Source organism: Mollisia scopiformis (assembly GCF_001500285.1).
Source record: "Mollisia scopiformis unplaced genomic scaffold LY89scaffold_33, whole genome shotgun sequence".
Classification (NCBI taxonomy): Eukaryota; Fungi; Ascomycota; class Leotiomycetes; order Helotiales; family Mollisiaceae; genus Mollisia; species Mollisia scopiformis.
The window spans coordinates 537,154-551,305 of NW_017263613.1; the positions used below are offsets into that span (position 1 = coordinate 537,154).

At 46.5% G+C, this 14,152-nt stretch overlaps 4 protein-coding genes across 4 annotated transcripts; 3 read left to right on the top strand and 1 right to left on the bottom strand.

Annotated features, from left to right (window-relative positions):
- Window positions 1-802: 802 nt before the first annotated feature.
- Window positions 803-2,207, bottom strand: LY89DRAFT_691197 (uncharacterized protein). Its single transcript, XM_018216251.1, has 3 exons — window positions 1,911-2,207; window positions 1,143-1,766; window positions 803-1,080 (listed from the first exon to the last, which is right to left on the bottom strand). Exons 1-2 carry the CDS (start codon window positions 2,078-2,080, stop codon window positions 1,211-1,213), a joined length of 726 nt encoding a protein of 241 aa, XP_018062702.1. The 5' UTR covers window positions 2,081-2,207; the 3' UTR covers window positions 803-1,080; window positions 1,143-1,210.
- Window positions 2,208-2,333: 126 nt separating this feature from the next.
- On the top strand, window positions 2,334-3,606 carry LY89DRAFT_659435 (NAD(P)-binding protein). Its single transcript, XM_018212516.1, has 2 exons — window positions 2,334-2,976; window positions 3,026-3,606. Exons 1-2 carry the CDS (start codon window positions 2,532-2,534, stop codon window positions 3,424-3,426), a joined length of 846 nt encoding a protein of 281 aa, XP_018062703.1. The 5' UTR covers window positions 2,334-2,531; the 3' UTR covers window positions 3,427-3,606.
- A 614-nt stretch (window positions 3,607-4,220) lies between these two features.
- LY89DRAFT_725231 (uncharacterized protein) lies at window positions 4,221-5,184 on the top strand (the record flags this gene model as incomplete). Its single annotated transcript, XM_018218963.1, has 2 exons — window positions 4,221-4,837; window positions 4,874-5,184. Exons 1-2 carry the CDS (start codon window positions 4,663-4,665, stop codon window positions 5,182-5,184), a joined length of 486 nt encoding a protein of 161 aa, XP_018062704.1. The 5' UTR covers window positions 4,221-4,662.
- Window positions 5,185-6,003: 819 nt separating this feature from the next.
- LY89DRAFT_711734 (uncharacterized protein) lies at window positions 6,004-10,862 on the top strand. Its single transcript, XM_018217925.1, has 6 exons — window positions 6,004-6,576; window positions 6,667-6,898; window positions 7,040-8,129; window positions 8,179-8,331; window positions 8,397-9,326; window positions 9,372-10,862. Exons 1-6 carry the CDS (start codon window positions 6,228-6,230, stop codon window positions 10,545-10,547), a joined length of 3,930 nt encoding a protein of 1,309 aa, XP_018062705.1. The 5' UTR covers window positions 6,004-6,227; the 3' UTR covers window positions 10,548-10,862.
- Window positions 10,863-14,152: the final 3,290 nt, after the last annotated feature.

Sequence of the window (14,152 nt, forward strand, 5' to 3'; positions counted from 1 at the left end):
TTGGTGAAACCCATAAACGTCTCCTTCGTTGCCCAAGTGGATCGTCATCATCATCCGAAGGACGAAGAAGTGAACAAAGTCATCGAAGGAAACCCGATCCTCATAAGCAGCATTATGAGATGGATCAATTTATATCATTCACAGCGCATTAATGCCGTATCTTTGGGTGTTCAGATCCTAGATTCCCGAGCAGAGAATGGTGAGGTTGGGAAGCCGACATGTCATTTGAGAACCTCCGCTTAGCCTAACTCGGTCACCAGCCGCTCAATATGCAAGGGGTTCGGGACGTGATCTAGATGTGAACGTCTCGACGACATCGTAACCATCAAAACATCAAATCATGCAAGCTCCTTAGCAACATTCACATCACTGGAATAAACCCCTATGGTAGCTTACCAGCTCTGCATCTGGCAGTCTAGATCGCGTTATCAACCTAGTCTCGCGGCAAGTAGCACCGCCCAAATGCCACCGCTCTCGATCAGTGTTGTGCGGGCTCTCAGCACTATCCTCACTAAAGGGTTTCATTCTGTCAATCTTCGCGCTTTTACCACTTCAACGACGTATGGTGTATCCATTTCTCATCGCTATCAAACCCAAAAGCCAAACAGCTCCAACAACAACTCTCATCCTGATTCTGAAAGAGAAACCCAAACTCAAAAACCAAACAATGATAAATCAAATCTCGACGCAAGAAGAGAGAGAGCTCGGCTTATCATGAACTCGATGAGAAGCAATATTCCATGGCACGGCAAGCTTACCGCTGTGCTCACCAGGTGGTTGACGCGCGCGATCAGAAAAGAATTGTACAGGCAAGGCTTGGGAGACATTTGGGTGGAAATGGACAGAGCCGTTTCTATCTGGGCCTTTGTAATCACGTGCGTTATTGCTTGGCCTCTGTGGAAGTTTGGTGTATGGTTGGGTACTTGGGTCAAGCCGAAAGAAGTGCCCCCGTATACCAGTTTGTGAAGAGTATAAATCTTCTAGGAATCTCATGCTGGTATGGTCAGCTAGAAGGCTTGCGCTGCTGAGAAGGATGCAGAGCTGTGTATAGTCATGAGCTCGTGTACGTGAATCTGAAAACTTGGGAACAGCATTGGTAACAATCCTTGTTTGAAGGTTCATGATAACTGATAGCATCTCACCTCAATAAAGCATAAGATTCAGGTTATGGATGTATTGGCTCATATACCATACTTTGAGTTTTCTCTACTCAATCTCTCTTCTCCATGTACGGCAGGGATGCCTCGTAAATTTCCTTATAACCAGAATATTGGACAATCCTCTGGAACACTCCCTCGTCCACCATCCTGGCAGATTGAAGGTTCCCAGCAATAAAGAAGTCAGTATAGCTAGGCTTGGCACCCAGCACGAACGGCCCATCAGTCTTGTTGGTCATCATCAACTCGCCTACAGCACGCATACCATCCCCCACAGCATTCCAGCTCTTCTCTTCTTTGTCACCATCAAGAAGGTCCTCGAGTCGTTGTCCGAGCGAAGCCTCGCGTGTGCGCCGGAAGTACTCCTGCGAGCGTGGAGAGAGGATGTTAATCTCGCGCGGTGTCACTGATGTACGAAAAGCTGCACCAACCACAGAGCGTGACTTGGCCTCTATCTCACGACCTAGCTCTGACGTCAACGGTACTGGAGGGTCTGGATAGGTTGACTCGAGAAATTGTGCGATGGGGGTTGAGTCTAGCATGTACATGTTGGTTGGCACGTGATGGATAGCGGGGACCGTATATTTAGATCCGCTGGGACTTAGTCCACTATAGGATTCTATGTCAGTGTGTCTCTTTTAGTGCAATAGAATGGCATTGTGCGTTGGAATATAAATGGTAGAAGACGGGAGAGAAACAGGCTGGAGCCTAGAAGCGAGAACGAAAAGTGCATGAAGAAGGTGGTATGCTCACAGCCCTTTCAGCGTAGGCTCAATGTCAGGAAACTCAAGGAAGACTGTCCTGTACGGGATCTTCTTGTAGTTAAGCATGAGGCGGATACGCCAGACGGTTGGGGAGAAGCAAACATCCTTGATGCAGGCCAAATCGTAAAGGATAATCTCAGGCTCGGTTTTGGTTGCCATGTTTGCGTAACACTTCAATGAAGACCTTGATCAAGTCGGGAAGACAACGTGTACTGAGATTCAGGGGTAGTGCAATGCTTTGAAAGGATCTATCTTTAGACCAAATGACTCTGAAGAAGCCTTTCCATGAAGTGGACAGGAGAGTGGGAATCCGGAGAGGCAGCTGAGCAATCATAGCTGGGCGCACAGACCTTCGGTACCAGGTTGCTACCGAATCTCGGTAGAAAAGACGACACCGAAGCTCCCGGTTCACTCATTCTTGACCTTTCAAAAGTTCCACGTAATAATTGTTTCGATCATTTAGTAGGTTTTTTCGTAAGTTTCGGTAGTAATAATGTTGCAAACAGCCTGCGATTGCTCTGCGTTCCTTTCCCATAAAGGAGAGTGAATCATTGTCAAGTCCGCATCAACCTCACGCTTTTATCAATATTCCCACCAACAACGACACACAATGGCAACTATACAGAAGAGAACAGTCCTGATCACCGGTTGCAGTACGGGCGGCATTGGCTGGGCTATAGCCAAGAACTTTCACGACCGGGGTTTCTACGTCTTCGCTACAGCCCGCGATCCTGCGAAGGTTGGGGATCTTTCGGAGTTAAGCAACGTGGAGATTCTCAAGCTGGATGTTACTGTTCCAGAAACCATTTCGCAATGCAAAGATATAGTCACAAAGCGCACAGACGGGAGCCTCGATATCTTGGTCAACAATGCTGGTGTCGAGTTTCTTTCTCCGCTGCTGGATGTCGACGTTACAGAAGCGAAGAAGTTGTACGATGTCAACGTTTGGGGTCCTCTTGCCATGGTCCAGGCATTTGCTCCGCTGTTAATCGACGCAAAGGGAGTAATAGTCAACCAGAGCTCTATTGACGGGGTCATGAATATGGTGTGGGCAGGTTAGTCAAAACTTCAACCCAGTGAGAAAAAAGCTAAACCCGCATTCAGGCATCTTTGCCAGTTCCAAAGCAGCAGAAGCCCGTATCTCAGAAACGTTGAAGTTTGAGCTCGAACCTCTAGGTGTGCGAGTTGTTACAATCATGTGCGGTTCCGCTGATACGCCCATGTTTGCCAAACCTGGTGGTCAGATGAAGTTGCCCAAGACCTCGTACTATTACAATGCTCAAGACACCGCATACAAAGAGCGAATGGACCATCAGCGCCAAGCTATGAAAGTTGAAGTTCTTGCCGAGAAGCTGGCCAGAGATATTGTCGGCGGTGCTAGGGGGCAGATCTGGCATGGGGCGTTTGCTCCGCTTGTGAGGTGGGCAAATTGGTTGTCCCTTTTGTGGTATGTCGATAAGACGGTTAACGCAGAACGAGGCTTGGGTAAGGTCAAATGTCTTTAGGTTTTTGCTTTGGGAATTTGAATATGCTTGGTGTATGATTTGGGTATGTTCATTTACCAAGGGCTTTCTGGTGAGGGTTTTGTAGTGGTTTCATTTCGAGGATTGGAAAATGGGAAATAGAATAGTACTAATACGCCTCACCAAAGGAGTTATAATTTTTAATAGAATATCGGGTTAATGTACTATGAAAGAAAAACTATGGATGTATTTGATATCTTCATACCGCGAAACTCGCTTAGCGAATAGGGGCCAGCCCCGCACTGACAAAACCAGCTCCTTTCTGACAGCTCAAAGCAGCACTTCCCTCGCGAGCATCTGCATCAAAGTTCCAAGAAAGCTTAGATTTTTAGCTTCTTGATCAGGATTACTCGTCCCACTGACGAATCTTGTCAGAGACCTCGACCAATAGCTTTCAACATATTCAGGATGCGGAACCCTGCCAAGTAAGCACTCAAATAACAAAAGCTAACAGCGGGAAGGCACTGAAACTTGGAGGCTTTACGTGAAGGGATGTATGGCGCCATTGAAGGTTCATTTGACTGGATCTCCAGTCCGAGTTCATCATAGGCTTCTGATGAGTGAAAGAACATGTGACAGAATGTTGGATTCGTCGTGCCGCATGATATTGATAAAGATGCATGTTGGTGGCTTTCGATGTTGGAGAAATGGTGGAGAAATGGTGGAGCTTTGGACTAACCTGATCAAGTCTAGTCTGTAGTCCTGACTATAAGATTCCGACTACTTCGAAAGATTGAGAATGTTTTTCAGTTGATAGAATACACACACTAAGTCGGCAATCATGATCTATTGTGGAGGAAGACATACTACGGGAAGACGACAAGCAACCCAACGAGTGCAAAAGCTCCCTTTGATCTCCTGGCAAAAGATTCGATATTTCTTATCTGTAGGTATATCCCGCACCAGCCAGGCAGCGCGTAAAGTGTTTTACAAAAAAAGCGCACATACGGGAGTGGGCTGGAAGCACGCGGGAAGCTCAACGAATAGCTCCGACTGTAGCTTTCAAGCTCTATAACCCCTTTTCAAGTACAGATGAAAAAGATATCGTCAAACTCAAAGAAGGGTCCGAGCGCCGCCTCTGATTTCGGGTACTTGCTGGACAATCCGGTCGACGCGACAACGTAACGCTAATGATATTCCACGTCGTCGAACCTCTTCAACCTCATCCCTCCTTGCTCATCTTCCACTCTCGAAATCAAAAAACACAAGAAACACAAGATGCCTGCTTACCGCAACAAGCGAGGACCAAATAAGGGGACCCGCTTCCAAGGCAAGGGATGGCGCGATCCTTGCGGTGGAGGTCTCTATTTTCAACTCAAGCGGGCAACCTTCTCACGAGGTCATGAAGTATCTCCGTACGAGACGATGGAGCATGTCATCGATTCTCTCATTAGTAAGTCTCGTACCATTTCCAAACAGTCTCTCATAGACAGAGCCCTGACTTGCGTATCGGCGATGTCGAAGACGAGTATCCTGCTCTGGACGAGGGTTTGGAATTTGCGTTCTTCCTCAGAAAGAAAGCAAGCTCTTGAGCCATCGAACGAGCGAGCCTTCAACGTCTTCGATGGTGGAGAGACGGTCTACGTCAAGATTATGGATGAGGGTACGGAATATGTGCAGGGCTATACACCAGGTGGAGGTCAATGGGAGGTCAAGGTTCGAGGCAAGAAACCCAAGGCTGAGGATGTCATTGCCACGTATGGTCTTGGAGAGGCTCATCGACTAGGACTTATGAAATGAAGGGATAAGGTGTTTGGGGAGAACCCAATGGTAGAAAGTCTTTCAGAATAATGGATGACGGATAATGACAAGATCTATCAAAAATCATGGGCTATTGTGAAATCTTTAGCTCTCTCCTCAGTCCACCAGTAAGCTGAGCGTAGATCTATCACCGAATAGCCGACCTACTGCTTGACTTTAGATGCTCATTGTCCCTGGATAAGAGGGATGTTCGTGATCGAGAGCCGGTAGTCCCAGCGAGCAAGTCAGCCAACAAAGACAGGCGTACGAGTTTGGCATCGAGATCGAGTACTATCTTGCCTGTCGTCAAACTCAAAATAGCAGACTACAAGAATGTTGAAATGTGTCACTGTCACTGACGACTAAGTAGATTTCACGGCATCAAAAAGGCTTGCAGCAATCTTGAGAAGAATAAATACTTATTAATTAATATACTATGAATACATCAGCTGTAAAAAAAAATTTTCATCTAAATTTCGTGCAGAAAAGAGACGCTAAGTCCTCTTTCGTCCTGTCTTCAATACCTACCTATGTAGGTAGGTAAGTAGAATAGGTTCATCTCACGTGACAGAGTAGAGAGTCTCCAGACTAGATGACTACTTAGATGGGTTTAGGAGCTCGCGGTCTCTTTTGGCATACTTTTTCAGCAAGGATAACAGACTGGTTTAGTTCTATACTAAGCAGTTTCATGCCGTGAATGCAGGCTTGATCACATGCTCAACAGGGCATCTGGTTGAGCTCTTTCCTTATCGATAAGAGGTGGCGATAAACTTAAAAAAAATATCGGGCCAAAGCTAAACGCGCTCCAAAGACGCGTTACTTTTCTTGCTCCTTTGTATCATCATCCACTTCCACCTCCACACTCCTTTTTCCTGCGACCAAAACACTGTGTACAACCAACTCTCCATACCCATACGGAGTCCAGGCACCAGCCACTCGGGCGTACACATTCCCGCGCACATGTTCGCTGGTTGAACCCCGTCATCAGTACTTCCTAGCCTCGCGGATTGCCACATCTGGGCGAATGCGCCTGTTTGCCCGCAATGTCACAACCTATGCACCCAAGTTCGCAAGCTGCTCAAGCTGAGATCCAGGAATTAATCAACGAGATTTCCTTTCAAAAGGTTCTCCTCAGCTCAATCGATGACTCCGTTCAGAATCGTGAGGCTGCTGAGGATGAGGTGAAAGAGGAAATTCGGCAGCTTGAGGCCCAACTGCGCGCACTTAGGCGCAGTACCACCACGACAGCCTCACAATTGACTAGTTCACAACAGTCACAGTTTTCCCTCTCCGCTCAAGCACCATCTTCTATACCTTCTAAGAGCAAGAAGCCAGCTCAACCTACTCTCGAGGACGACTCGACGTTGACGTCAGTTGTGGATAGCTCTATCAGTGAGTAAAACTTATTGCTTTTTCTACAAACACCCTCGACCGCCTCAAACAGCTTCGAACTTCGGAATCACCTTGCTAACAGTTTTGTAGTTCCCAGCCAATGGAACTCCTCTGCATCCTCCATGCCCTCGACCCCAAAATCTGCAGATTCATTCAAGGAGCTGATTAGTCCAAACCAAATGAGTCTCCCAAGTCGAAAGCGATCCCATAGCAAGCACCTCGATGGTGCACTTTATCCTCCTCAAGAGACGAAATCTCGACGTACCTCTCCAAGCCCCTACATGGCAGGGCCAGGAACACCTTCATCTATAATGAGTTCAGGGTATGGATACCCTGTGTTTAGTGATGGCTATTTTGACCTCACTTTGTTTGTGCACGAATTCACTACAACTCTCCCCAACTTATTCTTACCTCTGTCGTTGCGTGTTGCTTACTTCGTACATGAGTACTAACGTGGTTCTAGTGATGAAGAGCTTGAGGAGTTCGGCAACCAAATGGCCATAGAGCAACAGAAGCTGGCGGAAGAGCGAATCCGACAAGTAAGACTTGATGAGGAATTTGCCCGTAATATTCAGAATGGATCCTATGCTCCACCATCAGCCAGTTCTTCCAGCACACAGCCAAACACCCAATACAATGCCTTTGGACGAATGTCTGGCATGCGACCGCCACCTACAGCTGGAGTATCTTCTTTGAATCCACAAGCTGGTGAATCTTCTAGTAGGAAGCTTCCATGGAATACCAATATCAAAGCAGAGCCTGCCCTCAAGGCAGAGCCTCGTTCTATGACTTCTGGGGTCAAGCGTGAAGAGCCTTCTAACATGGCTGCGGGCTTCAGTACCTACGCCACCATGAATATCAACCGTCCAGGCATCAAGTCTGAAGCCTCTTCATCGAGAGCAATGCCTGGAACCTTCCCAGACGACTCTTCCGCTGCTAGTGATTCCGATATTGAAATCATTCCTTCTTCTGCTTTCCATGCCAATGGTCGTTATAGTCGTCCAACGGGAGCCTACCAACCTCAAGAGAGCGTCAAGCGTTCACCGGAATCCATTGCCGCAGGGAATGCAGCTCTGCAACGCATGGGTCAAACTGCTACGGGCGATGCCTTGCAGATGGCATTGTTTGGCGGCCTTAGGAAGCAACCAGATTGGACCAATGGCGCTCCTGGCTCCTCCCAGAACCCTTTCACAGGCAAGAGCGAGTTTGTCTATCCTACCAACTTGCATACTCCAGCACCCGGCCAAGGCTACACAATGAGCAACCTTCCTGTGTACGGTGGAGGCCTTGCCAACCCTTCCAGTGCTTTCGGTCAGCCTGCACCATTTTTTGACCCTCTTGACGATTTAATCTCTCATGCCGGCAACAATTTCGATGAAATATCTCGACATCTTAATCTAGACCCAAGCATGAACGGAACTCTTGATTACATCATGAATGACCCACGGAAGACCAACCAGGAGATCAAGAATCTGTTGGAGAACATCCGTCCTGACGAAGATCTTCCACCTGAGAACAGAGAAGGCACTCCAGATGGATTAGTGTACCCCTTGGTGAGTATGCCAAACACTTTTCAGATGTTCAAGATAATAACACAGCTAGTACGAACACCAAAAGATTGCTTTGACATGGATGAAGTCAATGGAAGAAGGAAGCAGTAGGGGTGGTATCCTGGCTGATGATATGGGTTTGGGCAAAACCATCTCGGCGCTCGCTCTCATGCTGAGTCGTCGATCGACAGACCCGCTCTGTAAGGTATGTTGCTCTTGTTGTTCTATCTTTCGGAAATTTTATGCACATCTAAAACTTATGGATAATAGACTACTTTGATTGTTGGACCAGTTGCTCTAGTCCGCCAGTGGGAACGCGAGATTAGGGTCAAAATCACACCTAACCATAGGCTCAGCACTTATTTAATGCACGGCAAGGGCCGAAAGACCTCCTGGGATGATCTTCGAACCTACGACGTAGTCTTAACCACTTATGGAACCTTAGGATCCGAGTACAGACAGATCATCAAATACCTTGAGGAGCGTAAAAACCAGGAGTATGATCAGGCCCCTATGAGGAAGCTATTTCCTCTTCTGGGCCCCAAGAGTGTGTTCTTTCGCGTCTTGCTCGATGAGGCACAATGTATCAAGAACAGAGGCGTCCAAGCAGCCAAGGCTGCCTGCCAACTTGACTCCAAATATCGATTCTGCCTCACTGGTACACCAATGATGAACAACGTTGGAGAACTGTATTCTCTGATTCATTTCCTCAGAATCAAACCCTACAACGAATGGTCCAAATTCAACACAGAATTCGGTATGCTGACAAAGGAGAAGAGAGGATACGACCTCGATAAAGCTATGAGAAAGCTCCAGACTGTCTTGAAAGCCATCCTATTGCGACGAACCAAGACTTCCCTTATCGACGGCAAGCCTATCATCACTCTTCATCCGAAGACAGAGGAGATCCAGCATGTCGTGTTCGACGAAGCTGAGCAGGACTTTTACACAGCACTTGAGACCAAGACTCAAATCAAGTTCTCAAGATATCTCAAGGCGGGCACTGTCAACAAGAATTACTCCAACGTTTTGGTACTTCTACTCCGCCTTCGTCAAGCATGTTGTCATCCTCATCTGATCCAAGACTTCGACGAAGCCCCTATGGTTGGAGGTCCGAATGCAGAGGATATGATGGAATTCGCTCGTAGTCTCGCGCCTGATGTTGTTGCTAGACTACTCGCGGCTGAAGATGCTTTTGATGTAAGTCACCCTATTGTACGATATACCCCCTGTCTAACTTCACAGTGCCCCGTCTGCTACGATGGTGTAGAAAACCCGAGAATCATAATCCCGTGCGGCCATGATACGTGTTCCGAGTGCTTGGCCAAGATTGCCGATTCTGCAGCTCAGCAACATGTTGCCGAAGGCGAAGAGGGTGCGGCGACTTGTAAATGCCCTACTTGTCGTGGCGTTCTTAATATGAGTAAGGTGATTGACTACGGCACATTCAAGAAGGTCCACAAGCCTGATGCAGTCGCCGCTGATGACGACAACGATCTCACAGACAGTGAGGATAGTGACAGCGATGAAATCGACGATGATTCTGATTCGGAAAGCGAACAAGATATCAACAGTGACGGAGATCTTCGTGGCTTCATTGTCCCAGATGACATCTCCGACACTGATGGCATCGACGACGATCCGACTGAAGATGAAGAGGCCGACGATGAAGCCGAAGACATCTCCAAGAGATCCAAGGGCAAGGGCAAAGCTGTAGCCAAGTCCAGATCCAAGTCCAAGAGCAAGACAAAGTCCAAGCGTCCGAAGAAGGACAAAAAAGGAAAGCAGAAAGAGAAGTCAACTCATATCTCCATTGCCATGCTGAAGAAGGAAGGAAATAAGTCGAAGGCGGGTCGTAAGCGCTATATGAAACATTTGAAGAAGCACTGGCAACCATCGGCAAAGGTTACGAAGTGTGTCGAGTTGTTGGAACGATTTCAAGAAGAGCAACAAAAGACTATTGTCTTCAGTCAATTTGTCTCGCTTCTTGATCTTCTCTCTGTTCCCATCAACGAGAAAAACTTCAAATTCCTGCGCTATGATGGAGGTATGTCCGCCGACGAGCGAAATGATGCCGTTGTCAGTTTTACGGATTCAAAGGATTACAACATCATGCTCATCTCTCTCAAGGCCGGAAACGCTGGTCTGAATCTGGTCGCTGCTTCTCGAGTTATCATCCTAGATCCTTTCTGGAATCCTTACATCGAGATGCAAGCTGTCGATCGCGCTTATCGAATTGGTCAACAGAGAGAGGTACAAGTCCACCGCATCCTAATCGAGAAGACTGTCGAAGACCGAATCATCGCACTCCAGGAGAAAAAGCGAAGACTCGTTGAATCTGCTCTTGATGAAGGTGCAAACAGGGAAGTGGGCCGTCTCGGTGTTCAGCAACTTGCCTTTCTGTTTGGTGTTCCTGCATAGATACTGTTCATTGTACAACACTACCAAGTTCTTGTTTTTGTATTCGTTGTTTTGATATTTGCTTTCCACCATATGTCTAAAAGACATTGTTATGTTTGCGTTTCCTGCTTCTTTCAACACGCTGGCTGGGGTTGGTCTCAATGGCTTATGGCAAGGAGTTTATGCTTTATCTTGATACCCTACTTGGTGTTCACCGGGCTGGAGCATTGCATGGCTGGATACTATAAGTAACGGCCTATCGGGTTTGCTAATAGAGGATGATATGGCGCTACAGAAGATTGAGAGTCAAAAAATGCATCACATAGTGCGTAATGGAAAAAAATGAAAACTTTACGTCTTGTACTCTGACGGGCCCATTGAATGGATTGTGACGTGCTACTTCATGTTCGCCAGGTGGCCATACATTGTTCATATCGTATGCTTCCGCAAAGCCAACTACGAATCATATTCCTTGTAATCAATCATTGAATCTCCTACACCAATTAACAAAACCGACTTACCAAATTCCAGGATCGTCTGAGATCGAAAGACCGTAAAGTCACCTTCTCTCCAACTTCTAGCAAACAAAGGTCATTCAAGGTATATATTGAGGTTTAGCTAGCGCTTTCATCTGGTCTCGAATTATGAAATACTAGTCCGAGCTAAGAAAAACCAGTATTTTCTATAATCATGAAGGGTTTGGGCTTCCGCAGTTCAACACAAAGCACAACACGAAACAACTCCAGATACTTCCGAACGCTCCGCGCATACTGAATTTACTTCTGTTCTCCGCGATATCGACAAGGAATAGATTCTTCGGGAACTTCAAGTAGCCTTCGTCTTCACTTTACTTTCGATCTCGAACATCGAGCTGCGCACTAAGAAATTGCGCCCCAAATACTTCGAGCTTGCTTCCCTTCCTTTTCACATTCAACACAACACAGCGCGACGACGCTGTAACTTCTTACTGAAAAGCACACCGCAATCGAGAGACAGCAAGCCCAAGAGTCTTCGTCTTTGCCTTGTGCTCGACCCTTTGCGCAGCTCACCACTCTCAACTTCAAAACACCGAGCCATTCGTCTTAGCCCTTCAACAATCGCCAACATACACCCCACCAAGTAGCAGGAGTCTTGTTCTTGTGGTAAAGGTCTTCGGCTTCGTCATCACCATGTCCACACACACCGCGCTCGTTCCACACCGAATCCAGCAACCGCAAGAGAGGACGTTCACCTGTTTCTCTAGGCTGCCAGCCGAGCTCAGACTCCAAATTGTTAGCAAACCCTTTTCTTTTCTGTTTTTCCCTTTCTTGTGAAGCCGAGCAATGGGAATCGAATGTATCCAAGGAGAGCTCGAGGAGCTCGGCTGCTGCTACCTTGATCATCCCTTCGAAGCATATGCTAATTTACTGTAGTGGGAGGATACTTTCAAGCCGAAACGCGTGCATATGTCCTTCGAAGAGGTCGGGACAGTGCATCCCAACAACCTTCCTCAGTTAGCTCTGCGCTGTACCATCGGCTGCCTTGGTGACCATGCTCCCCAGCCCATTGCACTTTCAGTCTGCCAGGAGTCTCGAGTGTTCGCTCTTGTCTTCTATAGGGATATCCTTATCGAAAAAGCCGACAATATCACGCAGCATCCTGATCTGCGCCGCAAGAATGGGAGAGGATGGGATTCTATCAAGTTCAAGGGCTTTTCGGAATTGAAAGTGAATACGAGCTTTGACACCCTCATGATTTCCGGATATCTGTAACCGCGAATCCATAGAATGGTCGTATCCATGGAATTTCTCCTAATTCTATAGATTTTTATTCTATTCCATAGATTTTCAATCCACGAATTATTTTTAAAAGTATTAAAAGTATTAAAAGTATTAAAAGTGTGACAGCCACGCACTCTGGACTAAGTATTAAAACGTACGCACTAATCTGTGAATAATAGACCAAAAATTAAAAGAGTAGAAGAGTGCTGAGGCCAGATAAGCTGAATCCTCAGCACTAGCTCAAACATTAAATGAAACATCTCACGTAATATACCCGATGATATCACTAGAACCGTGACAAAAAGTATTAAAAGTATTAAAAATATTAATATAAAAGTTTTTTTTTCGGAGTTTTTTTTTATTTATATTCCACGTAATTTTAATATATTTCTATTTTAAAATATTAGCTTTTTATAAAACTGTTTTAAAACGTGTTTTAAAACGGTTTAAAACAAGCTGTTTTAAAACGAGCACCTGCCCTATTATTAAGAAAGCTTTCTGGAGGTTTTATCTTCGTAACGCGCACCGACATTCCGCTCTTAAAAATACTTCGGGCAGGTTTGGCGATATTGAATGTTGCACAACCCTTCATGTCAAGCATGATGAATCATCCAATGACACATTCGTTCCTCTTTACTGGACGGTTCTCGCGCTTGGGCAGCTTCCGCCTCAACTTTAGGATGGATTCCGAAATTTCACGTTTCCTAGAGAAATTGGTCGTGCTGTTGAGATTAGTAGAGGAGGTATAGCGCGCAGTCGTTATGACGGCATAAAAGAGTTATTCGGAGAGGATTAAGAACTACGGTGCGATTCGGCGACTTTTAAGGTTTTACTCTCCGATCTCGAACATAGGACCGCTGTCCTTGAGTGTGAGAGGGAAGAAACGAGACATTGTGTGCGGCTCGGATATTGAGCGCTGACGATTGAAACAGATGACATTTGGTAATGTACCTTGGAAACTAGCAAAATTAAGGGACGTGATGGAGCCAGGCACTTGGGCCGGTGGTCCAGTGGGTGGATAGTAGACAGATAAGTCACGTTTTCAGACCTGTATGGATATGTAAAATAGAAGCTTATTTTGACTTCTTGCCTACTTAACTTGCAAATGCGACCATTGACCGGGGACACTAGGGCTAGTAGCGTAGTCCTGCCATCTATTCACTCTTCTACTGCGCGCTACCAGTTTTGGCAGTATGAATACTTAGAGCTTTGTTCTTCCTTCATACAACAGAACCCAACACAACTACACACTATTTTCTCACAATAATACAAATTTGTATTGGCTTCATATGGTCAGCATTCGACATTAGACCGCCAGCTACATTGCAATCTAGAAACTCCAATTCCGAATACTGCGCCTTTGCTTTGCGCTTCCTCTCCATCCTTTACGTCGCTCGGGACTATCAGATTGGAGCAGCCAAGTCTTCAACGGCAAAGATTCCAAACCACGGCTCGCTTATGGCTACTCACATGAGCAATGGATTACCTGGAATGCAAGTCCAATTTGGTAAAGGGAACGGCCGGTCCTTCACCTGCTTCGGCATGTTGCCGGCTGAGTTGAGACTTCAGATCTGGCAGTGCAGCTTCGAGCCACGGACGATACATGTATCCTACGAAAGGATCGCGAGAGGAGTTCGTGATCCCGGATTCGGAAGTATTTTGATTTGCGCCATCGGCAGCTCTTATGGTTCTCCCGTCGCACTTTCTCCCTGCTATGAATCCAGGTCCTCTACGCTAGAGCACTATGAAGACCTGCTTGACTTCAAACAATCCCAACTCCAGCTGTGTCTTGCATTGAGGGACAGGTTCCATGAAAGTGATGATGGTTTTAGATACCATCATCATCTCTGGATACGGTCTACAAAG

Excerpts from the sequence above, each read along its gene's own strand:
- LY89DRAFT_691197 (XM_018216251.1), bottom strand. The coding sequence starts at position 2,080 with ATGGCAACCAAAACCGAGCCTGAGATTATCCTTTACGATTTGGCCTGC. Across the intron at positions 1,767-1,910 it reads GAGCCTACGCTGAAAGGGCT|TGGACTAAGTCCCAGCGGAT; the intron begins GTGAGCATACCA and ends AGAATCCTATAG.
- LY89DRAFT_659435 (XM_018212516.1), top strand. The coding sequence starts at position 2,532 with ATGGCAACTATACAGAAGAGAACAGTCCTGATCACCGGTTGCAGTACG. Across the intron at positions 2,977-3,025 it reads CATGAATATGGTGTGGGCAG|GCATCTTTGCCAGTTCCAAA; the intron begins GTTAGTCAAAAC and ends ACCCGCATTCAG.
- LY89DRAFT_711734 (XM_018217925.1), top strand. The coding sequence starts at position 6,228 with ATGTCACAACCTATGCACCCAAGTTCGCAAGCTGCTCAAGCTGAGATC. Across the intron at positions 6,899-7,039 it reads TCATCTATAATGAGTTCAGG|TGATGAAGAGCTTGAGGAGT; the intron begins GTATGGATACCC and ends ACGTGGTTCTAG. Across the intron at positions 8,130-8,178 it reads ATGGATTAGTGTACCCCTTG|TACGAACACCAAAAGATTGC; the intron begins GTGAGTATGCCA and ends TAACACAGCTAG.